This window comes from Saimiri boliviensis, chromosome 7 (genome assembly GCF_048565385.1).
Source record: "Saimiri boliviensis isolate mSaiBol1 chromosome 7, mSaiBol1.pri, whole genome shotgun sequence".
NCBI lineage: Eukaryota > Metazoa > Chordata > Mammalia > Primates > Cebidae > Saimiri > Saimiri boliviensis.
This window is the reverse complement of record NC_133455.1, coordinates 15,967,266-15,995,249: the sequence shown is the minus strand read 5'-3', so window position 1 is coordinate 15,995,249 and position 27,984 is coordinate 15,967,266. Positions and strand designations below refer to the sequence as shown.

Sequence of the window (27,984 nt, the reverse complement as noted above, 5' to 3'; positions counted from 1 at the left end):
GGGTGTACAGGAGAGGGGCAAACAGGGTTTGGGTGGCAGGGCAGGACCAACAACTCACATTTCTAAGCTGAGCCCGGGCAGGTGAGGCCTGGAAGGCAGGAGTCTGGCGCCATCAGCACAGTCTGCAGGAGGAGGCCACTCTGCCCACTCAACCCTGGAGGACCTACTGTGCGCTGTCCACAGTGCTGGGCAACCGCTGCACTTGTTAGAAATGCAGAGTCTCAGGCCCCACCCTTGAGACTGCAGAAGCAAAACCTGCATGGCGGCAAGATCCCCAGGTGAGTCGAGCACACTCAAGTTGGAAAAAAATTGTTGCAGGGAACGCCATTTTGGTAGGTCCCCCCATAAGCCTATGATGGGGTGCTAGGCAATGCATCAGGGGCTCAGTGCCGAGAACCTAAAAGCGGGCGGGGCCTCCAATGGCAGCACATCCTCCACCTCACACAGCATCTGGGCCCCCACCACACTCAGATAGACCCTCAGGATGGGGTGGAATAATAACAGCCCCATTTGCCGAATGCCTGTGAACCCAGCTTAGAGCTAAATTGCCCTGCTTGCACCTGCTCATGTTTTTTTTTCTAGAGATAGGGGTCTCGCTGTGTTGCCCAGGTTGGTCTTGAACTCCTGGGCTCATGCGATCTTCCAGCCTTGGCTTCCCAAAGTGTTGAGTTTATAGGCGTGAGTCACAGAGCCCAGCCCACAGCTCATTTTTAATGCTCAAATCAAATCCCTGGTGACCACGCTCACTTTCCAGAGGCGGAGACTACCTCAGAGAAACAAAGTGACCAGCCTGACGTCACAGCCAATGGCGTGAAGGATTCAAACACAGCTGGACTCCGAAGCCTGGGATTTTGCCTCCGCATCTCTATGCATGTAGAGTATGAGCCTAAAGTTCACCACCCAAGGTTGGATGGATCTAACGCCAGATGCATCAGATAAGTCCAAGGCGGTTTGTTACAGGGCTGGGAAACTGCTCGAGGACAAAGGGGCTCTGCCTTCCCACATCCTCCACCGTGAGCTCCACGGCGGCTGCACCTACCAGGATAGGTACCAAGCACCCGGCGCACAGCAGATGCACAGCAACTTTTTAAGAGACAGGGTCTCTCTCTGTCGCCCAGGCTGGAGTGCAGTGGTGCACTCACAGCTCACTGCAGCCTTCGACCCCCAGGTTCAAGAGATCCTCCTGCCTCAGCTTCCCAAGTAGCTAGGATTCCATATGTGCATCACCACCCTGGCTAATTTTTAAATATTTTGTAGAGGAGGGGTCTTGCTCCATTGCCCAGGCTGCTCATGAACCTCTAAAGAAATAAGCAAAGCATCCCCTTGACACTGTTTTCCAACATCCAGTATCCACATGGGCTACCTCTTCCTTACACCTCAGTGCCCGGCCGACTTATGTCACCCTACAAACTCCTCAGCCTAGGGCCCCAGGAGGATTCACCTGGCCCCAGTGAAACCACCTACCCTCCATCCCTGCCCGTGTAGGAAACTGAGACCAGACCCCTGGCCCTTACAGCTCTGGGGGAAATATTTGCATGTCTGGTCTTTGGCCATGATGACTGGCTCAAACTCAGGCATGTGACCCCATCAGAGCCAATGAGAAGACAGGTGACCCTTCCACTGGGCTCAGGGTCTCTCTCCTCCACTGGGCTAGGTGGGCAAGATATGTAAAATTACAGGTATAAATTCTAATTGTCTTTAAGTCAGCCCTGGATGCAATCAAACTGAGACCAGAGGCCACAAGAACCATGAGATCGTCAGAATATGAGCTCTGGAAATTGATTTAAGAATGCAATATAGGCTGGGCACTGTGGCCCACGCCTATAATCCCAGCACTTTGAGAGGTCAAGGCAGGTGAATCACGAGGTCAAGAGATCAAGACCATCCTGGCCAACATGGTGAAACCCCTTCTCTACTAAAAATATAAAAAGAAATTAGCTGGGCATGGTGGTGCGCACTTGTAGTCCCAGCTACTCTGGAGGCAAGGCAGGAGAATCACTTGAACCTGGGAAGCAGAAGTTGCAGTAAGCCAAGATTGTGCCACTGCACTCCAGCCTGGCGACAGAGCAAGACTCCATCTCAAAAAAACTGGATTAACCATACGCCCGTGTTTAGATACACAAGAGAAAATGGATATTTACATGTCAGTTTCCACAAAACCTAGGGGAAATTTAAGTCTGTTTACTAAGAAGGAAGTTTTCCTGGAGTATTAAAAGGTTTGTTTCAAAGTTCTAACAAACCAGAGACCCTGAATGCTTATTTAGGAAACTACACCTGTTAGAAGTTTATGGTAGAAATTTGTTCAACTTGAAGCTTCCTCATGAATTGTGTGTGATGATCAACTCACTGACAAGGACCTCTCACTGACCTAGTTGCAAGTAATTCAAGCAGCACTCACTTGTAATCCCAGCTACTCAGCGTTGATTTTCCTTAACAGAAATTTGAAGCAGCCACCCCCTTCTTACCTGAGGCTGGAACTAACTCTGAAAAAGGGGAGTGGGGGGTCCTGATGCCGGCCTGAGGCCCTGCTTGGGGCTGCACCACAACTGACCCATCTTTGTGTTCCCAGCCGTTGCCAGGATCCTGGAATCTAACAGGTTCTCCATGTGCGTCTGAGATTCCAAGCACATTTCATCTGAGGAAGTCAGGGTGGGGCAGGGGGTGGCTGAAGAGCCCTTCCTCACTTCCCAGCTAGCTGTAATTTATTATTGTGTGATTCTCACAGAAACCCAAGTGCTTCTTTCCTCACCATTTGGGAACTTCCTGTCTTAGAAGAGACCAGAAGCATTAAAACACCTACAGTTTTGCTGCAGGACACGGGGCCACCCAGGGGCTCTTTGAGAGCCACTCGGCATTCAAGGAAAGAACCAGAACGAGAAATCCGAGAGGGCAGGGACCCACCTAGCACCCAAACCCGCTGCCAATCTTACCGAATGGTAGGCTGGTCTCCGCTCAGCTGCTTGAATCTCCGATGGAGCTGCTCGATCTGATCCGATGAGACTGAGAAGTGGGGAAAAGAGAGAAAAATGAGACAGAAAAACACATCCCTGACTGTGGGGAGAGGCTGCAGATACTCTTCTGCTCATCCCCATCAGCTGCTGCACCTCTTCTCCAAGCATCTCCCACCATGGCAAAAGCGAGCACCGGGGGAAGCAGCAGAGGAAGGACTTCTGTTCTTTCCAGTGATCAGTTCCAACTGCCTTAGTGATGGTAACAAAACTATTACTAACAGCTCCCGAGATAGGGCAGTCATGAACCAGGCCATTCGCCCAACCTCTGACCTTCCCTAGTCCACTAAAGAGAAACTTTTTTTTTTTTCCCTGAGGCAGGGTTTCACTTCTGTCACCCAGGCTGGAGAACACTGGCACGACCTTGGCATCTCAGCTCACTGCAGCCGCAGCCCCGGCCTTCTGGGCTCCAGCGATCTTCCTACCTCAGCCTCCTGGGTGGCTGCAACTACAGGCGTGCGTCACCATGCCTGGCTAATTTTTGTTTTTTGTTTTTAAGAGAGACAGGGTTTCACCACGTTGCACACGCTGGTCTCAAACTCCTGGAATCAAGCGATCTGCCTGCCTCAGCCTCCCAAGGTGCTGAGATTCCAGGCATGAGCCACCACGCCAGGCCTAGAGAAACTTGCATCTGCTTGTCTGACCCTTCCTCTTCCGCTCCAGAATATGGGTTTTTTCCTAGTTGAGAAAGGGGCTTTGTATAGTCACAGACTCAGAGACAGATGAACAGGGAGAGGAAATAAGGGTGCAGGCTGGTGTTGGACGTGATCTGGGAGACACATAAGTGAGAAATGTATGGAGAACCTGGTGGAGCCAAGAAATGGAAGGACTCTAATCTGGGTGACAGAGCAAGACTCTGTCTCTAAAAAATGCACAACATTAAACAGTGATCTGTGTTTCTCACTTCATCATCAAAACAACTCAATAAGTGAGTGAATGTTATCTCAGGTTTTTGTTGTCGTTGTTATTTTTTGAAACAGAGTCATACTCTGTCACCCAGGCTGGAACGCAGTGGAGCAATCTCAGCTCACTGCAATATCCGCCTCTGTGGTTCCAGCAATTCTTGCACCTCAGCCTCCTGAGTAGCTGGGATTACAGGCATGTGCCACCACGCCCAGCTCATTTTTGTATGGTAGAGATGGAGTTTCTGTTGGCCAGACTGGTCTCCAACTCCTGACCCTCGAGTAATCCACCCACCTTGGCCTCCCAAGGTGCTGGGATTACAGGCGTGAGCCACTGCGCCCGGCTATGATCTCAGTTTTGTAATTTGAAAACTGCAGCTCAGAGAGCACTTAAGATCCACAGCACACAGCGGCAGAGCTGGGCCTGAACTCTAAGTCCGTCCAACCCCAAAGCCAGCCTTCAGCACGAAGTAACATCACCTGTCTGCCCAGAGTACCTTGGCGCTAGAGGCCTGTAGGTCTGGTTCCTAGGGACTATACACAGTTCATGCAAACCTTTCCAAAACACTGGCTGGACTGGGGAGCTGTGACCTCGATCCTCCCAGCATTCCCTACTGCTAAGCACTGTTTCCCTCCTGTTACAGAGGCAGCTAATTTCTGGGGCCAACTGGTCACCTCACTTTCTGCTCATTGTTTTTTGGCCTCGGGCTCCTCAAAAATCTACAGCTCAGAATTCTCAAGCATCTCCAGCAGCTCATTAAGGCTGCCAACCTAGAGTCAGGGCTCCCCACTTACTGTGGGCATGGCTCCAATGATGAGCTCATCTCTTCCTCCCAGCACTCGGGGAGGGGCTGTATCCCCTTGTTACAGATGCAACCACCAACACTCAGAACGGTTAGGTAATCATCAAAGTGCAATTTCTACCTTTCTGCAGGAAAACATGGCCATTTATATCACAGGTATGTCAGCAAGGACACTGGCATCCTTCATCGCCTAGCAATTCCACTCCCGGACACAAAAAATGCGTACTTCTGTTCACCCAAGCATGTGTACAAAGATGTCATGGCGGTGCCGGGGAAATCGCCCTAAACTGGAAACTACCCACATGCCTAACAAGGGCAGAGTACAGTGCTAATGTGTAGTATCAAGCAACGTAAGAGCACACAGCAACGAAAATTAACAATATACTCACAGACAGAAGCAGCCAGCCAGAGGCTGGGAGCGGTGGCTCATGCCTGTAATCCCAGCACTTTGGGAAGCCAAGGCAAGGCGGGTGGATCACGAAGTCAAGAAATGTAGACCAGCCTGGCCAACACGGTGAAACCCCATCTCTACTAAAAATACCAAAATTAGCTGGACATGGTAGCGGACGCTGATAGTCTCAGCTACTCGGGAGGCCGGGGCAGGAGAATCACTTGAACCCGGGAGGTGGAGGTTGCAGTGAGCTGAGATTGTGCCACTGCACTCCAGCCTGGAGACAGAGTAAGACTCCATCTCAAAACAAAACAAAACAAAAAGCAGCGAGACAGGAACGCGTACATACTTTATGATTCTGTTTGCATAAAGTTCAAAAACAGGCAAAACTCAACTACGATGTTAGAGGTCAAGATAGTGGCGGTCTTAAGGGAGGCACTGTGGATGACGCGAACATTGTAAATGACTTTTGGAGGATGAGATGAGGAGGAGTAACTTGAATGGAGAGCAAAGGGGAGGTCTGGGTACTAGGAATGCTCCATTTCTAGATCTGAGCACAGTTTACACAGTTGTGCTCACGGAAACCTCAAACTGCATGCTCATGAGTGACGCACTGTTCTGGATGTGCACTATGTCACGATAAAAAATTTACTGTTAAAAAAATGTGTTATTCCTCTCTGACTGAAGGAAGCCTGGGAAGAACAAAGAAAAATAAAAATGTTTTAAAAATTGTAATTCCACTTGTCAGGAATGTATCCTAAAAATAATAGACACAACAGGTATAAAAATATGAATACATAAATGTGTTCAACTTTGCATTCTTTAAATAGCTTAAAATTTGACTTGCCCTAAGTGACCATCAAAAGCAGATTGGGGTTGGGCAGGGTGGCTCACGCCTATAATCCCAGCCCTTTGGGAGGCTGAGGCAGGCAGATCACTTGAGGTCAGGAGTTCGAGACCTGGACAACATGGTACAACCCCATCTCTACTAAAAATACAAAGATGAGCCACGGGTGGTGGTAGGTGCCTGAGTCCCAGCTACTAGGGAGGCTGAAGCAGGAGAATCACCTGAGCCCGGAAGGTGGAGGTTGCAGTGGGCTGAGATCACACCACTGCACTCCAGCCTAGGCAACAGAACAAGATTTTGTCTCAAAAAAAAAAAAAAAAAAAGCAAAAAACAGATTAGTCAGACACTTTTTGATATATCTAGCCAATTTTTTAAAAGTATACTGCCTTTAGAGTGCAAGAGGGAGAAAAAAAATTTTCAAGTATATTGCCTTTAATAGTGACAGTTGTGTATTTGCATAGAAATACATTCCACATATAATGTCTGGAAACAACTTGCTACCAAGAGAGCACAACTCTCTCTTGTGGAAAAGACATAAAAATATACAAATGTATTTAAGTAATTTAAATATCCTAGAGTTCTTTTCCCCGAAATAATTATTATTATTTCTCATCTCAATCCCGGGACTAAAGACTGTCTTCCTTTTGATTCATGTATATTTTCCAATTTTTCTCTAATATACAATGTATATGTATTACTCATGTAGGAAAGTTTTTCAGCCTACAACATGATCCCATCTGGATGGCGGAGAGATCTCATAAATATCGTTATTGAGTCATTCCCCGACTGACGTGTCCCAGGTACACGTCATTTCCTTTAGTCCCTTCCATGGCCCTATGAGGGACATACAATTCCCATTTTAAAGAAGAACAAACTGAGGCTCAGAAGGAATGCCAGTTACTCAAGGTCACTAACCCTCAGGAGTTTGACAGCAGCCTGGCCAACATGGTCACTGACCTTGAAAGGGGCAGACCCACAAATTGGACTGTCTGCCCAGAAAACGTATAGTTCGGGTTGTGCACAGTGGCTCCCGCCTGTAATCCCGGCACTTTGGGAGGCTGAGGCGGGTGGATCACCTGAGGTCAGGAGTTCAAGACCAGCCCAGCCAACATGGCGAAACCCCATCTCTACTAAAAACACAAAAATTAGCCGGGCATGGTGGTGCATGCCTGTAATGCCAGCAACTTGGGAGGCTGAAGGAGGAGGATCACTTAAACCCAGGAGGTGGAAGTTGCAGTGAGCTGAGATGAGACCACTGCACTCTAGCCTGGGCAACAGAAGGAGACTCCATCTCAAAAAAAAAAAAAAGAAAAAAAAGAAAACGTGTATAAAAAAATCATTCTGTTTTGTGTTTTGTTTTCTTATTTGTCTCCCTTTGTTTGATCACTTAACCCCCAAAATACACTGATCTGATGATAAATAATAATTAGAAATTACAGCTAAACATATGCACCTAAACCACTATTAAAGATGAGTTATGGCTGGACATGGTGGCTCACATCTGTAATCCCAGCACTTTGGGAGGCCGAGGTGGGCAGATTACTTGAGGTTAGGAGTTTGAGACCAGCCTGGCCAACATAGTGAAACCCCATCTCTACTAAAAATACAAAAAAAAATTTAGCCAGGTGTGGTGGCACGCACCTGTAATCCCAGCTGCTCAGGAGGCTGAGGCAGGAGAATCCTTGAGCCTGGGAGGTGGAGGGTGCAGTGAGCCAAGATCGTGCTACTGTACTCGAGCCTGGGTAACAGAGCAAGACTCCATCTCAAAAAAAAAAAAAAAAAAAAAAAAAAAAAGACGAGTTACCTTGAAAGCATCCTGGTGACTGAAAGAGGCCACTGCAGAGGCCACACACTGGATGATTCCATTTGCATGAAATACTCAGGTGGACAAATCCACAAGAACAGAAAGTACACCAGTGGATGCCTGAGGCCAGGGAGGGGAGGGGCTGGAGAGGGAGAACAGGGAGGTGCTGCTAACGGGCGCTGGAGTTTCTTCTGGAGACAGATAAAAATGTAAAATTAGATTGTTTTGATGGTTGCATAACCCTGTGATTATACTAAAATTATGGGGTTCAGTTTAAATGGGGTGAATCTCATGGTGTGTGAATTATGTCTCAATAAAGCCATTTAAAAATAAATTACATGCATAAATCATAACAACAAGGGCAGACATTAACTGAGCATTTACCATGCCCTGGTGTCTGTGTTCAACTCTACTTGGATAAGCCTGGGCTGATGCCACCCTCTCGCCAGTTCTGTTACGTAGGAATGATTCTACACTCATTCTAGAGATGAGAACTCTGAGATGTGCCCAAGGTCCCACAGATAGGAAGAGGTACATAAATCATCCTAGTCCAAGTTTATCTTATGAAGAGTTTCCAGTTAACTGCGTCCAAAGTGCATGCAAGGCTGTGTACAGTGGCTCACGCCTGTGATCCACCACTTTGGGAGGCTGAGGTAGGTGGATCACTTGAGACCAGGAGTTCGAGACCAGCCTGGCCAACATAGTAAAGCCCCGTCTCAACTAAAAATGCAAAAATTAGTCCGGCCTGGAGGTGTGCACCTGCAATCCCAGCTACTCGGTAGGCTGAGGCAGGAGAACCACTTGAGCCCAGGAGGCAGAGGTTGCAGTGGGCCGAGATCGAGACACTGCACTCCAGCTTGGGTGATGGAGTAACACTCTGTCTTGGGAAAAAAAAAAAAAAAAAAAAAAAAAAAAAAAAAAAAAAAAGTGCACTCAGACACATGCAAACTCACACACACATATGCCCTCTGTCCTGCCCGATTGAAAGCAAAGGATTAGGAAGACAACCTCCCATCTCTGGAACACTCATTTTGACACCCAAATCCCTGGAGCCAAAGACTCAGCTTACAGCTCAGGCAAGACTCCTCTTCCTCCGGCACAGTAACTGGGAGAAAGGATGATTTCTGAAGCCTCAGGAACTGACTTTCAGAACACCCCAGGCCCTGGCAGGTAGAGCTGGTCTGACTCGACATGCGTGGGGGGCTGCTTCCTCTTGACCGTGGGCTCCCAAAAGAGCCCCTCGCAGAAGCACCTGATGCACGTCTCCTGCATCACAGCACCAAAGTCCATGGAAGGACCTGTCTTTCCCTCGAGGGCTCCTGGACTGGAAACGTTTCCAGTTTCCTGGCTCCTCACCCCTAAGCCCCTCTCCAGGGCCCCGAGGTCACAGTTGCCATGGGGATGATGGGCAGAGAGGGGCTTTGGTTCCTGGCAGCTGGACCTCATTATTTCTGGTTTTAGATTTCAACCTGAGCGAAATTCACACGAGTTCATGGGGCTGGTGGGAGTTTCACTGGCCCAGTCTTCTGGGGGTGGAGGTGAACTGTCACTTTGTATCAAAAAAACTTCAACATGAAAGAGCACACCTGCCTGTTGCAGTGGCCCTAAGCCCTTGAAAGGTGGTGAGCCCAGACCGAGAGGTGCTGAAGTGGAAACCACTCGCCAGTTGGCCAAGCCCAAGTACAAGAAAAATGTAAACGACTGCAGTAACTTTTGATATTCATTATTTGGTACAATGATAATATTTAAAATAGAATGGGCTAAATAAAATATACTACTAAAATTCATCTCACCATTAATTTCTTTACTTCTCTTAATGTGTCTATGAGAAAATCTAGAATTACATTACATAATATAATGTAATTACATCATAGCTACTAGAAAATGTGTCATGATTACACCTCATATTATTGTTTGTGTTAGACAGCGCTGGTATATACCCTTTAACCAGAACTTGATCCCTAGGAACAAATCCTGAGAAATTAAGACAGGCGTATAAAGATGAACAGACGAGAGTAATCATGGTTGCCTGTTTAGAACAGTAAGAAATTGGGGGGCTGGGCACAGAGGCTCACACCTGTAATCTCAGCAATTTGGGAGGCCAAGGCAGGAGATCACATGAGGTCAGGAGTTCTAGACCAGCCTGGCCAACATGGTGAAACCCTGTCTCTACTAAAAATACAAAAATTAGCTGGGTGTGGTGGTGCACGCCTGTAATCTCAGCTACTCGGGAAGCTGAAGCAGGAAAATCACTTGAACTAGGGAGACAGAGATTGCAGTGAGGCAAGATCGTGCCACTGTACCCCAGCCTAAGCAACAAGAATAAAAACTCCATCTCAAAAAAAGAAAAGGAAGAAACTGGGAGAAATGGGCCAGGTTTGGTGGCTCATGGCTATAAACCCAGCACTCTGGGAGGCTGAGGTGGGAGGATCACTTGAGCCCAAGAATTCAAGACCAGCCTAAGCAACACAGGGAGATCCCATCTATACAAAAAAAAAAATTCAAAAAATTAGCTGCGGCTGGTGGTGCACACCTGTGGTCCCAGCTACCAGTGTGGCTGAGGCAGGAGGATCACTCAAGCCTGGGAAGTTGAGGTTGCCGTAAGCTAAGATTGCACTCTAGTCTGAGCAGCACAGCGAAAGGCTCTCAAAACAAAAAGAAATTGGGGGAACGTGCTGAGCCACAGAACACAAGACAGATCCTGAAGTCGGAATACTACACAGCCTTTACAAATGTTTGTAAGATCCTGTGGGGCATCAGACAATGTCACTGTTGCATGGAAAATCCAACAGACTAAGATCTCATTTACACGTAGAAGTTCGTAACGATGTACACATGTGCACAAGAAAAAACAGGAGCGTATACAACTAAGTAATAGCAGTCAACTGTTGTCAGAAGGTAGAGTTAGAGAACATTTCTCTCCTCTCCTCCCTTTGACTAAGTTTGGTTATCTGTCCTTTAACTTCTCTGCAATGAACGGAGATTACTTGTAAACTTGTATTTGGGTCAAACATTTTTTAACCATGATGACTATAGTGATAAACAAAAGAAATAATAGATGCTGATGAGGCTGTGGAGAAACTGAAACTCTCATAGCTTACTAGCAGGGATGTCAAATGGTACGACCACCATGGAAAACAGTTTGGTAGTTCCTCAGTTAATTAAACCCAGAATTACCATGTGATCCAGCAATGCAGCAATTCCACTCCACTCCAAAACAATTTTTTTTTTTTTTGAGACAGCGTGTTGCTCTGTCGCCCAGGCTGCAGTGCAGTGGCACGATCTCAGCTCACTGCAATCTCCGCCTCCCGGGTTCAAGCGATTCTTCTGCCTCCAGCTCCGGAATAGCTGTGATTACAGGCATATGCCACCACTTTTGGCTAATTTTTGTATTTTTAGCAGAGATGGGGTTTCACCATGTTGGCCATTCTGGCCTCGGATTCTTGCCCTCAGCTGATCCACCTGCCTTGGCCTCCCGGAGAGCTGGGATTACAAGAGTGAGCCACCAAGCCTGGCCAACAATTCCATTTATACCCAAGATAAAAGAACATGTACGTACACACCAGAAACCTGTAACCAATGTTCAAAGCAGCACTCTTTATAAGTGCCAAGAGGTGGAAACAATACAAACGTCCATCAACAAATGAATGAGTGAACAGAACGTGGCGCATCCAGATGATGGAATATTACTCAGCAAAAAAGGAAATGAAGCATTGGTAAATGCTACGGCATGAAGAAACCTTGAAATAATTGCAGGAAGAAGCCAGACATACAGGGCCACATGTGTATATGTGTAGGATCCCATTTATATGAAGTGCCCAGGACAGGCAACTCCAGTGAGGCAAAGTAGACTGATGGTTGCCAGGGGCTGGTGGGTGCTGGGGAATGAGAAGTGACTGACCATGGGTCTTTCTGGGGGGTGATAAATTGTTCTAGAATTAGGTAGTGGTGGCCAAGCATGGTGGCTCACACCTGTAATCCCAGCACTTTGGGAGGTTGTGGCGGGTGGATCACTTGAAGTCAGGAGTTCAAGACCAGCTAGGCCAACAGGAGACTCCGTTTTTACCGAAAATACAAACATTAAGCAAATGTGTTGGCACGCACCTGTAGTCCCAGCTACTGGGGAGGCTGAGGCAGGAGAATCGTTTGGACCCAGGAGGCAGAGGTTGCAGTGAGCTGAGATAGCACCACTGAACTCCAGCCTGGGTGACAGGGAAAGACTCCATCTCAAAACAATAAAAAAGGAATTAGACAGTGGTGATGGTGATGTTTGTATAACTCTATGAATATACTAAAAGCCACTGAATTGTACACTTTTAAATGGTGAATGTTATGAGCTGTGAATTAGGTGTCAACATAGAAACTATTTAACCTTGGGCATGACGGGGCAATTGAAGCCAATTCCTTCCTCAGATGTTGACAAGGTGGGGTTGAGGATCTCGGTTTCTCCAGGGCCAGAAAGACATTAAGTAAGAGAAGGGGCCCGTGCAGGCAGGAACTGGAGCCCCCACCCTGTCCAAGGGGCTGCCACCATTCCCTTTAGCCAGTTGCTGCCACGGGTGGCCAGATCTGCCCCTTTCATTAAGAGGAGGCAGAAATCCGCTGGGTTAAAAAATACTGGCAGCCAGGCACAGTGGCTCACGCCTGTAATCCCAGTACTTTGGGAGGCCAAGGCAGGTGGATCATGAGGTCAGGAGTTTGAGACTAGCCTGGCCAACATGGGGAAACCCCATCTCTACTAAAAATACAAAAATTCGCTGGGTGTGATGGCGGACACCTCTAATCCCAGCTACTCAGAGGAAATCCCAGCATACAAAGGTGAGCTAGGCCGGACGGAAGGGTGAGCTCCCGACTGCACTGCCGGGGAGGCTGCTGTGGGTCTCTGCTCAGCGTCCCACTCAGCTGTTGCCCTGAGCTCCCGAGGCTGCTTCCTCCTCCGTGATACGGAGGTGACAACAGCATCTCCTCCCTTGTGAGGTCGTTCACACCATGAAAAACCACCACAAGCTATTCACAACGGCCCAAAGGTGGCAACCACCCAACATCTACCAACTGGTGAGTACATAAACAAAACGGCGTATCCAGGGGATGAGACGTTATAAAGCAGAAGAAAGGGAGGCAGCCCTGTCACACTCCATGAAGAGCAAACGTAGATGTACAAGCCCACCTACTGCAAGATGCCATTTACATGAAATGCCCCAGACAGGCAGATCCACACAGGCAAAAGAAAAACCGGTGGTCGCCAGGGGCTGGGGAGGAGAAAACGGGGAGTGATGGCTAATGGGTATGAGGTTTTTTAGGGGGCAATGAAAATACCCTAGAAATAGACGTGATGTTTTAATATCATTGTGAATGTACTTAATGCCACAGAATTGTATACTTTAATTTTTTTAAATAGAGATGGGGTTTCACCATGTTGGTCAGGCTGGTCTTGAACTCCTGACCTCAAGCGATCTGCTCACCTTGACCTCCCAAAGTGCTGGGATTACAGGCTTGAGCCACTACACCTGGCCTGAATTGTACACTTTAAAATGGTTACAATGTAACTTTTTTTGAGAGAGGGTCTCGCTCTGTCACCCAGGCTGAATGGAGTACAGTGGCATGATCAGGACACACAGCAGTCTCAAACTCCTGAACTCAAGTGATCCTCCTGCCTCAGCCTCCTGAGTAGCTGGGACTACAGGTGCACACCACAGCACCCAGCTAATTTATTTTTTATTTTCTTTTGTAGAGACAAGGTCTTGCTATGTTGCCCAGGCTGATCTTGAACTCTTGGCTGAAGTGATCCTTCCACTTCAGCCTCCCGAAGTGCTGAGATTACAGGTGTGAGCCATGGCGCCCAACCTAAAATGGCAAATTTTATGTTACATGAATTTTGCCTCAATTTTTAAAAAGATCATGCATACCCTTAGCACAGGATCTGGTGGGAGACACAGGAGTTGCTGGAGTGGCCGGGACTGTTATTGTCCCCTAAGTCATCCCGTGATACTCTTGTGGCTGCTCAGCTGAATCCAGGCTCAGCAGGGATGCATCAACTTGCCTGCTTCCTGTGGCCACTGCCAAAATAATGACTAACCCTGGGCCTTGGGAGGGAGACAGAGAGGGACAGCCTCTTTAGCATTGCAGGGACCACTCCACGCGGGACGGCCCTCTCATGTCTGGCACACACAGGGCGCTTCACGTTGCTGGATGCCGGCTCCTCCCCTTCACCTGCCTTTTCCTCGGATGCCATGTGCTGAACACGTACATGTCATAGACCACTCCTAGCTGCTGAGATGTTAAAATTAACCACAGATGCATTTGGGTGCACTTGGCCTTGAGAGGAAGCTCTCAAACCCAATTCTGTCCTTCAGAGGAGGAGCAGCAGCTCAGAGATTAATTGCTGGCATTTATGACGCACCTTAATACCCTCTTCACGCCAACTGCCACCCACTTTTAAGTGCGAAAGCCAAGGAATTCCTGGTAAGAGCTATCGTAGGCCCACGTCAGCAGCGCTCATTTCAACTTTGGAAACCAAGGGTCTTGTTAGGATCTCTGTGGGATTCTTCCTTCCCTGAATGAATCCCTGGATTCTCAGGATTAAAGGGGAAGCTGGGACAGAGTGAACTGACTTTAGAATCTACCGTTCTCTCATGAGCAATAAGGCAACTGAGAAAGCTGTCAGAGTGGGTGCTCATGACTTCAACAATCACAGTCTGTTTTGCTCATCTATGTTCCCTTCCTACAGCTATGCTCTGTTCTTTACCATGTGCCTTATAGCGGTAATAATAACCACCATGTGTTTTAGCTGGGCGTGGTGGTGCATGTCTGTCACGCCAGCTACGCCAGAGGCTGAGGCAGGAGAATCGCTTGAACCTGCGAGGTGGAGGTTGCAGTGAGCCGAGATCACGCCACTGCACTCCAGCCTGAGTGACAGAGAGAGACTCTGTCTCAATAAATAATAATAATAATCACCACCACATGTTAACATTTATCTAGAGGCTACGACTCAGTCCTCCCTCGGAGGTACCTGAATAAGGTAATTCAGGTACCTCCCTCTTAGGGTAGTAATCACACCCATTTTACAGATAAAGAAACTGAGTCTCAGAGAGGCTAAGCCACTCCCTGAAGGTCACACAGCGAGGAGCAGCAGAACAGGGATTTAGAACAAGGCCCATGACTTTAGATTGTTTGCACAGCCATTTGCTAGGCTGTATGCCCAAACAGAGAAGTGAGGGAACCATAAGTACATATCATTTATGTAATTAGAGGGAGAAAAATGTCTCCATTTTAATAAAAAGACTAAATATGAAAACCGGGGGAAAAAGCAACAGTGAATCAGGAGAGATTTTGAGAGTGGACAAGTGGGCGTCTTTCAGAGCATCTAAGAAACAGGTTTTCACAGCCTTCCAGAACTATCTTCAGTTCCAGATTTATCCTGAGGCCAAATCAAGCAGAGACAGGCTTAACTAAAGTACAAGGCTAGCCGAGCATGGTGGCTCATGCCTGTAATCCCAGCACTTTGGGAGACTGAGGTAGCTGGATCACTGGAGGCCAGGAGTTCAAGACCAGACTGGCCAACGTGGCAAAAACCTGTCCATACTAAAAAAATAAAAATTAGCTGGGCGTGGTGGTGCATGCCTGTAATCCCAGCTACGTGGGAGGCCGAGGCAGGAGAATCACTTGAACCTGGGAGGCGGAGGTTGCAGTGAGCCGAGACTGCGCTGCTGCATTCCAGCCTGGGCGACAGAGAAAGGCTCTGTCTCAAAAAGAAAAAAAAGTACACGGCTTACTTCAGTAGGATACTTAGACTAAGAATTCCAGGTGCTGCTACTCAGAGCTAATACAGACTCTGCCTTCCATTACAAACACTGAATAAAGCAAGAAACGAATGTAATCCCCAGCTAAATGGAAAGAAAGGGCAATACCCAAGTGCCGGGGATGAGGAGGAGACTGGGAGCCAGCAGGGTTAGTGACAGATGCTGCTGAGGTGGCCTAGGTGTGTTAGAGTGGTTTCGGGCTCCAACAGCTAAGGGTAGTGACTTCGACTCCACAGAAAAAGCCTGGGGTCTGCATGAACTGGAACTGAGCCACCTCTAAAAAGCTGAACCACAAAAGGCCGCTCCTGCACATCAGGTGGGCCAGAAAAAAAGAGTTCCCCACTGGTCCAGAGAATAATGAGAAAGCCATCTCTGCTGGGAGATGGCAGGGGAAGGGAGAAAGAGCAGCCTTCTGCAATGAATCCAAAATCCAACCCTGAGCCACCCACTGGTGAAAAATCCAAGCCTCTGCGGTGCAGGAAACCCAAACTGGGGAGTTAATGTGAAAAATGTTTCCAGACTGGTAAAAACCCTGAGATATCTAGCACAAGAAATGCAAATGCACTGTAGAAGGTTCTTCATAAAACTCAGGGCACACAGGAGTCCAGTGGGGCAGTCAGGGGAAGGGCCGGAGGAAGATGGGAAAAAGCCCAAAGATGAGCTAATCATCAAAAACCAAACCATACAAGCAAATGAACCACCACACGGGAGAATCTGAAGACACAATTAACAAAAGGAATAGCATCCCAAGAAGAGACTATATAGTAAGCTTTAAATTATTACAAACAATGGAAGAACAGTACTCTATGCAAAAGAGGTGAATTTGCAAACCATATGGCACTTACAAACATTTTTTTTACAAGTCATTGGAATTTTTTGAAACTTAATTGGTTAAGGCAGCAAAGTTGTAATAGCTAAAGAGAGAATTAGTGAACCAGAAGACAGATCTAAGGAAATGACCCAGTATATGGCACAGAGAAATATAAAGAAAATATGAAAGAAAGATTAAGAGGCATTCAGGACAGAATGAGATGATCCAACATTTTTCTAATAGGAATTACTAATGAAGAAGATAAAGGGGATAAATAATATTTTCATAATGGAAGACATGAACCTTGCTTAGAATCAAATAACATAAACCATTCCCAGGATAAATAAAAATAAATCCACATTTAGACACAGCATGTACAGAACACCAATGACACAAGTTTTAAAACAGGGAAAGGGAAAATAGGTTCCTACAAAGAAATATCAATTTGAGGGAAAACAGGTTTCTACAAAGAAGTATCAGTTAGACTAGCAGATTTCTCAACAGCAACAAGACCAAAAATGAAGTGCTGAAAAAAAAAAATCCAGCAACCTTAAATTTTACACCTAGCCAAATGATCATTCACGCATGCCTGCAAAAATAACAGTATTTTCAGACAAAGTTTACAACTCACAGAGCCTCACCGAAAAATCTGCAGAAAGGTGTATTAAATAAGAAAACTATATCCACCAGGAAGAGAGGTTGCAAAAAGTAATAGTGTCTGCATAAAATAGTAATAATGAACAATACGTAGGTTCTTAAATACTACAGAGTGATACAAACTAAAGTACATTAAGGCCCCCAATTATGAGCACAAGGCAGAGATGGTGATTAAGTTTAGGCACGTCTAAGATGGCAGGCATATAAAAAATGAATTACTAAAAAAGTCATTGAATGCCCTTTAAAAGGAGATACGCAGCCAGCTCTTGGAACTGTTCACCACTGAAATGATTAGTAACTGCCAGTAAGTCTTAAGCACTGAGGATGGGTCAAGAGCTTTGCCCAAATTCTAACTTAATCCTCCCAACAATTTGGTGACACAGGTTCTATTTTTGCTCTCATTTTATAGACGGGGAAACTGAGGCTCAGGGAGGCAAAATGCCTTGCCTAGACAAGTAAGAGGCGCTGCTATGATTTGAACCCACGCCTACCTGCTGGAAAAGGACAGGTGGAGAGAAGCCACCTGTGTGCCACTGTAGGACTCTGGCCGAGGTCCTGGGGGAATGCAGGCAAGGGCAAGACAGGGAACCCCCTTAAAACTACCAGGTGAGTGGGGCCTGCAAAGTGCTGGGTATTTACTCAGGGATCCCTAACCATTGGGATCTTGGCATAGGTTCTAAAGAAACTAAGAACTTTGAAAAAAAGGTTTGACGAAATGTTAACAAGAATACACAATTTAGAGAGGAATATAAGTGAATTGATGGAGCTGAAAAACACAATACGAGAACTACGTGAAGTATGCACAAGTTTTAACAGCCGAATTGATCAAGCAGAAGAAAGGATATCAGAGGTCGAAGACCAACTCAATGAAATAAAACGAGAAGACAAGATTAGAGAAAAAAGGATAAAAAGGAACGAGCAAAGTCTCCAAGAAATATGGGACTATGTGAAAAGACCTAATCTACGCTTGATAGGTGTACCCGAATGTGACGAAGAGAATGAATCCAAGCTGGAAAATACGCTTCAGGATATTATTCAGGAAAATTTTCCCAACCAAGTAAGGCAGGATAATATTCAACTCCAGGTAATACAGAGAACACCACAGAGATATTCCTCAAGAAGAGCAACCCCAAGGCACATAATCATCAGATTCACCAAGGTTGAAATGAAGGAGAAAATACTAAGGGCAGCCAGAGAGAAAGGCCAGGTTACCCACAAAGGGTAGCCTATCAGACTCACAGCAGATCTCTCAGCAGAAACCCTACAAGCCAGAAGAGAGTGGGGACCAATATTCAACATCCTTAAAGAAAAGAGCTTTCAACCAAGAATTTCACATCCAGCCAAACTAAGCTTCATAAGTGAAGGAAAAATAAAGTTTTTTGTGAACAAGCAAGCACTCAGAGATTTCATCACCACCAGGCCTGCTTTACAAGAGCTTCTGAAAGAACCACTACACATAGAAAGGAACAAACAGTACCAGCCTTTCTAAAAAATACCAAAAAGCAAAGAGCATCAATATAATGAAGAATTTACATCAACTAATGGGCAAAATAGCCAGCTAATATTAAATGGCAGTATTAAACTCACATACATCATTATTAATTCTAAATTTAAATTGACTAAATCCCCCAATCCAAAGACAGCCAGGCAATTTGAGTGAAAAACTAAAACCCATCGGTATGCTGCATCCAGACCCATCTCATATTCAAGGATACACAAAGACTCAAAACAAGGGATGGAGAAAGATTTACCAACCAACCAGAGAGCTAAAATATATAAATAAAAAGCAGAAGTTATACAATTTTTGCCTCTGATAAAATAGTCATTAAAGCAACAAAGATCAAAAGAAGCAAAGAAGGACATTATATAATGATAAAAGGATCAATGCAACAACAAGAAGAGCTAAAGATCCTAAATATATACGCACCCAATACAGGAATACCCAGACATACAAGACTTATAAAGAGACTTAGACTCCCACACAATAATAGTCGGAGACTTCAACATTAATATTAGACAGATCAATGAGACAGAAAATTAACAGCGATATCCAGGACTTGAACTCAGATCTAGAACAAGTAAATGTAATTAACATTTATAGAACGCTCCACTTTAAATATACAAAATATACACTCTTATCAGTACCACATCATATCAACTTAGAAGTTTAAACAAAATGTTGGTTGGCTCCTTGTTTGTTATTCTCTTCCCTCATTTTTTTTCATGTCTCCATTATTAAGCACAATTATAGGCATACCCATATTTACACTGCATTCTAGCCCAGGCAATGAAGCAATACCCCCATCCTCTCTCCCTCTTCCTCTTTCTCTTTCTTCCTCTTTATTCTTTTTATTATTTTTCTTTCTCGAAAAAATAATAATAAATAAATAAATAAATAAATACAATTAAAAAAAAAATCAACGTATCCTCTGGGGTTTATTCCAACTCTAGAAAAGATAATAAAGAATAAAAAAAAAAAAAAAAAAAAACCTACCAGGTGAATGAGGCCTGCAAAGTGCTGGGTATTTACTCAGGGTTCCCTGACCATTGGGATCCTGGCGTAGGTGCCCAGAAGGAACTCAGGGAACCCTCTTCCAATCTCAGCACCCAGGGCAAGCTGGCCTCTGCAGCCTACCTTCGGCCTCTACAACCCCCCTTCAGGGACTGCTGTCTCTGGCCTGGCCACCTGCCCTCCCTCCTGGAGGCACCTGGGCCCTGAGATCTCCTCTGACCTACCAGGAAGCAGTGCCCAGAATGAAAGGCTTGCTCCTGACAGCGTGCCTGTCTGCAAAGGTCACACCACTGGGACGACAAAGGGCCTTTTTGTCCCAGTGCTCAGTGGCCACCACCACCAGCGGAAATCACCCACTCGACCTTCTGGATTTATAAATTAATAATTAAGCTGGAGCTGGCAACAGGAAGGCTGGCAGGACCAGGGGTGCCCAGGCCCTCACCCTGCAGTCACTCCAGCATGGACAAAAGAACAAAGAGGCCCTGACTTTTCCTCCTGGAACCGTGGCCCCTTCTGAGCCAAGCACACCTCATTCCCTGAGCTTGAGGTAACACATCCCAAAGTGCTTTGCAAAGGGAAGAGCATCTTATCAACACCCAGGGTATTCTGTTTGTCTTACTGGGCCGTATGGCGTGTCTGAGCGTTGATTAAATTTCCACAACGCATTCTGGAGACCATTAACTGACAAAAAAATATCCTGCCAGGGTGGCGGTGGGGGAGGCAAGAAAGAAAGATGCAGCAGCGATCTAATTACCACTAATCCGTGGAGCGAGGACGTCTCGGAGAGGACTACCAGTGGCTGGCACAGAGAAAACACAAATTCTTCCGAAACAGACCTGAGCCACCCAGTAAGACCTTAGGAGACAGAGCGGAAGCACCCTCCTGCCTCTTCCTCCCAGCCGGGGTCCCCACTCCCCTCCCACTGCCCACTACTGAGCTTGTTATCCCCAGGGGCAGCCCACCTAGATCCTAGAACTTCCCACATCACCCAGAACCAATCCTGCCTGCCTCGAGGCCCAGTTCTCCCCTTGCCGTCCCAGTAAACCATGTGCGGAGCACTACTGATGAGGCTGTGGGGTAACAGCATGGCCGCCCGCCATCATACAGGTGCATAGACTCTCAGAGGCTCGGTCTAGAGTGTGTGGGGTTCCCGGCACGTGGGAGAGGCGGTTTCTCCCAGCACTTGCAAATCCCACTGGAAGGCCTGGTTTTCAATCTAGGTCCCCCACCCAGCAGCTAAGTGCCCTTGGGCCATGATATCCTGTGTCTGAACCTCAGTTTGCCCATCTGTAAACTGGCAGAAATAGTCCCACCTCCAAAGGGCTCTTCAGAAGATCAGATGATTGACAAGTGCTCAAGAAAGAGCAGCTGTTGCCTCATTCACAGCTGGCTGCGTTTTTTAAGGAGTGGGACCTGCGGCTCAGAGAGGGGCACAGCCCGGATGAGGTATCTGAGCAAAGCGGCACAGGACGGCTCCAGTGCTGAGCTCGGTGCACACGGAATGCCGGCCTCCAGTCCCGCTCTGTGGCTGCTGCAGATGGTGAGGTGATGGGACCCAGGTGAACAGAATGAGAAACACCAGCACAGGCCAGAGCAGGCAGGTGCCTTTGGTTGATCCCCAGCCCTTTGGGAAACTTCCACAGCGGGCCTTCCCCTGCCAGTTTCCCCTGTGAGGCCCCAGAGGGGAGGGCAAGGGAGGCCTGGAAGCCCCCACCTGATCAAGACAGAAAGGGTTCCAGAGGCTGGGAGTCCCATGATCAGGACCACTGTGTGGATGACTCTGATCCAGGGCCCTGGACCCTGCCCCAGAGCTCCGCACCCCTCCCCCGCCATTCACATTCATGAATGTCAATGAAAAGAACACAATCATTCTCCTCTGCTGAGGAGCCCCTGTCTGAGGAGGGAGGATCACTTCAGCCTGGAAGTTAGAGGCTGCAGTGAGCTGTGGCTGCACCACTATGCTCCAGCCTGGGCAACAGAGCAGGACCATCTCAAAAACAAATTAAATAAACAAAAGTAAGTGAATCATTTTCTTACTGAGTTGTGATCTACATACAGTGGATGCCTTCACAGTTTAGACTCTGATAAGGGTGGAGGGCCCCTCCCCAGAGGCACTCAGACAATTCCCTATCCTATTTCATGGGGTTCATGGACACCCTGAAGATCCCAGGGGAAAAGCCACAGTCTAGCCCAGAGGAAGAGAGAAGGCGCGGGCGAGTTGGGCTGGCTGGCTACTCAGGTTACCAGGCTTTGGCGGACGACAGAACAGTGTGGAGCTGGCCAGCCTGTCCAGGCCCCATCAAGAATCTTCCTCCCACTACGCTACAATTGTCGGGGTGCTCCTCTACCCCGCTCAAGCCCCTGAGCTTCTGGAGGGCAGGGACCACATCTGGTCCACCCTGATAGCAGAATATGGCAAATGGTCAATGAGCCAATGCCACGGTCTGGGACCACTTAAAGACTTTAGAACCCAAGAAGTATTGCCCAGGGGTGAGAAGGCAGAGCCACCCCCACCAGCTGCCCTTGGCATTGCCCGTCCTCCCCGCCATGTCTGGTTCCCTCTCCAAATGAGATCAGACCAGGAATGGAACCTGACTCTCTACTTCTTTTCTGTTTTTTTGGAGACAGTCTCGCCGTGTCACCCAGGCTGGAATGCAGTGGCAGTGACTCGTGGTCTCAAGTGAACCTCCTGCCTCTGCCTCCCAAAGTGCTGCGATTACAAGGCTGGAGCCACTGCAGAAGCCTTCGACTACTTCTCATTATGATGCCTGTGGCCTTGGGCAGTCGCATCCTCTCCTGAGCCTCGACGTCTGCACCCGTAAGACGGGAAACCGTTCCTGGGAGGGTTCCATCAGCTACTGCGGACCCACTGCCTGGCTCAGCTGAGTGTCTGGCAGATGCCACGTGCCCGAGAAACACTCACTGCTGCCATCATCAGGTCTGAACTCTAGGTCTGGAGATTTTTGTTTTCTTCCTTTTCCTTCTGGCAGCTTCTTGGCGTCGACATAGACATGGCTGCGAAGCTGTTTTGGAGCCTGAAGGAAAAAACAGACCCTCCACCTTTCCCAGAAGCCTCCTATTATTTCCTTTCCAACTCCAGAAGCAGACACGGATGCGGGGAGGTCAGGAAGTGGGGTCACCTCCAGGTCCGCTCAAGGTGGCGAAGGGGAACTGACTCACGTGAATGATTCCTAAGGAGTTTTTCCTCTCCGTCAGGGCCCGTTTTGCACCTCGGTCCACACAGCAGGCACCACTCGGCTCCTGCCACCGAGGGTGGGTGCGTGGGGAAGGTGGCGAGCTCAAACACACCCTCCGAGACGCCTTCTATCAGGCCTTTCATATGAATCTTCATAACCTAGGTGTGAGCTTTCTTGGCTCAGCAAAGATGCCTGGGAATACTCAGTTCTGGTTGAAATCAATCAATGAGACTCTAACAGGCAGCGAGAAGGAAGGTGGGCACGCAGACCTGACGATGCCCTGTGTGGGCGAGCTGCTGCTCAGGCATATTTTTAGTGAAGCTGGCTCGGTGCTGATGCCAAGAGGGTTCATCATGTAGGGAGGGAACCAGAGATGCTGGGAGGGCTGGCAGCCGAGGACAGCTGGTGAGGGTAGCACTGGGTTTTCCACCAGCTGCCTGTTCTGAACAACACACCTTGGGTTTTAAAGTCCCCGGGGACTGTGCCCCTTTAACGTGGGCCTCTTGTGTTTTCACCGTGAACCACCAATTGCATGCAAAGGTGAACGAGGCACGTTCTTTCTGCTCTAAGGAGCTCCAAGTTTCAAGGGGGTAGCAAGTGACAGAGCTGACAAATGTAACACAGTGTGATGCCCGTTATTTCGGGAGGGAAGGAAGAAGCTCCAACAGCCCTGAGGATGGGTGTTTAACTGTTAAAGGCTGGATGGAAAGATGGCTTTCTGGATGGGAGCAGCAGCTAAGCCAACCCCTGAACAATAATGAGCATTTGCTTCATAGAGAGAGAGCGTTAGGGCTGTGCACAGTGGCTCATGCCTGTAATCCCAGCACTTTGGGAGGCAGAGGCAGGCGGATCACTTTAAGGTCGGGAGTTCGAGACCAGCCTAGCCAACATGGGGAAACCCGTATCTACTAAAAATACAAAAATTAGCCAGGCATGGTGGCAGGTGCCTGCAATCTCAGTTACTCGGGAGGATAAGGCAGGACAGTCGTTTGAACTCGGAGGCAGAGGTTTCAATGAGCTGAGATCACGCCATTGCACTCCAGCATGCATGACAGGGTGAGACTGCATCTCAAAAACAAAAACAAAAACAAAAACAAAAACAAGACAGGGTTAAGAGGGAAGGTTTGAGATCCTACCCTGGGTGGAGAAAGGTTCCCATATGTAACCACCTAATTGTGCACATCAGAGGAAGACAGTGCTCCAGACAGAGGAACAGCCTGTGCAAAGGCCAGAAGGTGAGAAAATAGATGGGCAGTCTTTTTCTACTCCTTGCTGGTTCCTAGAAATTCAAGTGGCAGCGGCACAGAATGAAAGCATGCTGGCAGTAAGAAAGCGGCTTTGGGGCCGGGCATGGTGGCTCATTCCTGTAATTCCAGTACTTTCAGGAGGCTGAAGTAGGAGGACTGCTTGAGGCCAGGAATTTGAGGCTAGCCTGTCTCTGCAAAAAAATTTTTTTTTTTTTTTTTTTTTTGAGATGGAGTTTCGCTCTTGTTACCCAGGCTGGAGCGCAATGTCCTGATCTCAGCTCACCGCAACCTCCGCCTCCTGGGTTCAGGAAATTCTCCTGCCTCAGCCTCCTGAGTAGCTGGGACTACAGGTACGCGCCACCATGCCCAGCTAATTTTTTTGTATTTTTAGTAGAGACGGGGTTTCACCATGTTGACCAGGATGGTTTCGATCACTTGACCTCGTGATCCACCCGCCTCGGCCTCCCAAAGTGCTGGGATTACAGGCTTGAGCCACCGCGCCCGGCCCTGCAAAAAAATTTAAGATGAGCTGGTGTGGTGGCACACACCTGTAATTGTAGCTACTGGGAAGGCTGAAGCGGGGAGGATCGCTGGAGCCCAGGAGTTCGAGGTTGTGGTGAGCTTGATCATGCCCCCCTGCACTCCAGCCCGGGTGACACAGCAAGACCCTGTCACAAAAAATAAAAATTTAAAAATGCAGTAGAAAGCCGGGCGCGGTGGCTCAAGCCTGTAATCCCAGCACTTTGGGAGGCCGAGGCGGGTGGATCACGAGGTCGAGAGATCGAGACCATCCTGGTCAACATGGTGAAACCCCGTCTCTACTAAAAATACAAAAAATTGGCTGGGCATGGTGGCGCGTGCCTGTAATCCCAGCTACTCGGGAGGCTGAGACAGGAGAATTGCCTGAACCCAGGAGGCGGAGGTTGCGGTGAGCCGAGATCGCGCCATTGCACTCCAGCCTGGGCAACAAGAGCAAAACTCTGTCTCAAAAAAAAAAAAAAAAAAAAAAAATGCAGTAGAAAAACAAAAGTAGACTTGGGAATCCTATGATCTCCAATTCCTCCACTTAGCAGCTGTGGGGCAGCAGGCAAGATGGCTTACCTCTCTGAGCCTCAGTTTCCTCATCTGTAAAATGGCCCTAACACTGCCTTCCTGGGGGATCGTTACTCTAGAGTGTCACGTGAAGAGCGCCAACATGGAGCCTGACGCTCGGCAGGTGCTTGGGGAATTATGTTCATTATCACTATCCTCAGCCTGATCTTCTGGTCCTTTCTGGGTGGTGTTCTCAGAAAGGGACCAAGCTGATTGCTCCCCAGGAAGTCAGGGGTCATCCTGGTCCTCAGGGAGGCCGGGAAAGTCAGCAGCCCTGCAGGCTCGGCCTGTCCTCTGGCCACCTTACCCTGAGGCTCTTCTCCCTTTTTCTCAGGGAAGATTCCCAAGGGAACAGCTTTGGAGAAAGGACCCTGCCTCACCCACTGGGTCTCTGGGAGCTGACGTTCCCATGCCAAGACAAATAGCCTTGCATATCCACCTATGCAACCTTACTGAATCCACACACAGACTTCAGGATCCATGTGAGGGTACTGAAGCTCAGAGAGGTAAAATGACTTGCCCAGGGTCACGTAACTGGGAGGGGTGGGACCAAGACTTAACTCAGTATGGCTCGGAGTGACCACGACGTACCAAACTGTTTAAAGCGTGGTCAGTAACAAACACGTACATGTGTTTAGTCTACCTCCCGTGTATTAACTCACTTAATCCTTCCCAACAACTTCAAGGAAGGTACTATGACTATGCCCATTTTATAGTAGATGAAACTGAGGCTCAGAGAGCGTAAGTGATGTGCCCAAGGTTCCTGACAAGGTCCCTGAAACCAGGCTCCTGCCACGGCCTAAGCCCTGGCGACAGCTGTGTCCTCATCTCCTGTATTCTCACTTGCTGTTGCCAGCTTGTCCCTGCCACAGGGCCTCCGCATTTGCTGTCCCCTCAGCCTGAGATGTCCTTTCCACTGATTCACAGACCCCTGGCTCCTCCTTACTTGGATTTCTGTTCCATTATCACCACCTCAGGGAGGTCCTCCAGATCCACCTAAAGCTCCATTCTCATGCCACCCCGCTGTGCCTCATTCACAGTTTAACACCTATGGGGTGTTTTTTTTTTTTACCTGTGTGTCCCCCTCCAGGAACAGCAGCCTCTCTGGGCCATCTCTAAATCCCCAGCCCCTGGCCTATAAATATTTGCTAAGTGGGTAAAAGTGATCAGATTATGCAGTCCCTTTCAGAGGACTGAGGGCAACTTTCCACCTACCTAAAGTTCCACCTACCTAGTCTGGTCTAACCTCAGAACCTCCTCTCCCACCCTCTCCATCTCCCTTTGGGTTATGAAATCTGAGCTCTGGGCAACAAGAAGGGAAGCCGCTGCAGCTACATCTAGGAAGGTTACAGAGCAGGAACACAGCATCTGTCATCCCAGTGGGAGGCTGGACCCAGGAAACCGACAAGACTCCCAGCATGCTCTGCAGCCCCTCCTCCCCGTCAAACCCACACACAGGCAGAATCCCCCAGTGCCCTGTGGGCTGCCGGAGAGCCCACCCTTCCAGGGGGGATCCCCACCACAGAGAACACCCATCGACACCCATCCAGATTCAAAGCAGTGGGAGGCTGGAAGAGGGCACGTGAGAAGTAATAAAACCAGGAGAGACCTAAGCAAGTAAGAGCTAGAGGAATCCCTGCTTTCTCTCTCATAAATCTTCATGAAGCGTATAAAACTTTTTATAAGTAAAATATTCAACGAAGTTCAAAATGAACTTACAAAGAAGTTTACAGAGAAAAAGCTCACTGTCTCTTCATCCCTTCCACTTGCCTCCCACCCCACAACCCTCACCAAGTATCCGTTTGTACTTTCTGGTGGATTCTTCCAGTCTGCAAATATGGCAATTACCAATGTATGCTCTAATTTTCCCCCGTTTACATTTTCTATTTCTTTTTACTTTGCAGCTCCAGCTCAAAGGATCCTTTAAAAAAAAAAAAAAAAGAAAAAGAAAAAGAAAAAAAAAAAGGGTACCATATTAGATATGCTACCCACCACACCTTTTGCTTCCCTAGTTGGATATAACTCTACATTTCTACACAGGAGACAGATACAGATATAGATGTGTAAGTGTGGGCATACACTCGTAAGTTATTAATGGTTTTCTGCAATTCTCCTCCCATTCTCCTGGGAAGGGGTATTTAGATTGGAGGTCAAGAGGGGTTGCTTTTCAGCTGACGCACAAACGGCGGGGCCACCCTCTCTTGGTGATCAATATTAGACGCTGGTTCGGTTCTCTGCACTTTAAGGAGGTGCCAGGAGCTAGCTCTTTCCCAAAATATCTGCAGCTCCCATTTCCTGAGCGTCCACCTGGTACTAGGAGAACTCTTCAACACAGAGAAGGAAAGCTGAGAATCAGAGAGGTAAAGTGACTAGCCCAAGGTCACACAGCCAGGAAGTGGAGCTGGCAGGATTCACAGCCAGTCTGTCCCTCGATAAAGCCGGTTTGCCCACACACCTGACCCCCTCCCCACGGTCTCCAGTCCACACCCTGGTTCACAGCCGGTGGCAGAACCGGCCATGCCGAAGTCAGGGCCCAAGGCCAAGTCCCCAGCCCGGCTGAACTCGGGTGGACCAGCGCTTTCTCCGCCATTTCCCTGCGGGCAACTCGGCCCGGCCTCCCAGGGCGCCCCGCCCCGGGCCAATGCGGGGCGCGCAACCTTTGCAGGTCCGGGGAGACCCAGAGAACCCAAGGGAGGACGCCGGGCTCCGGGCAAAGTGCTCTGCGGCCGCTGCTTCGCTTAAGCCCTCCAGCCACCCGTGGGGGTGAAGCCGTCTGAACCCATTTTACAGATGCCAGGATGAAGGCAGGCTCGGAGAACCGACTCTCCCGCCTAAGGTCACCCGGCTGGGGAGCGTTGGAGCCCGGCTTCCACCCAGGTCCGCCGACTTCAAAACTTTCGGCCCCTAAGCTCGC

General features: G+C 48.2%; 1 protein-coding gene across 1 annotated transcript in view; it reads right to left on the bottom strand.

Annotated features, from left to right (window-relative positions):
• Positions 1 to 27,984, bottom strand: part of TESC (tescalcin) — a 60,884-nt gene that overhangs the window by 32,306 nt on the left and 594 nt on the right. The window contains exon 2 of the mRNA XM_039471770.2: positions 2,931 to 3,000. Within this exon, the coding sequence (XP_039327704.1) occupies positions 2,931 to 3,000 (70 nt within the window). The remainder of the gene's footprint in view (positions 1 to 2,930; positions 3,001 to 27,984) is intronic.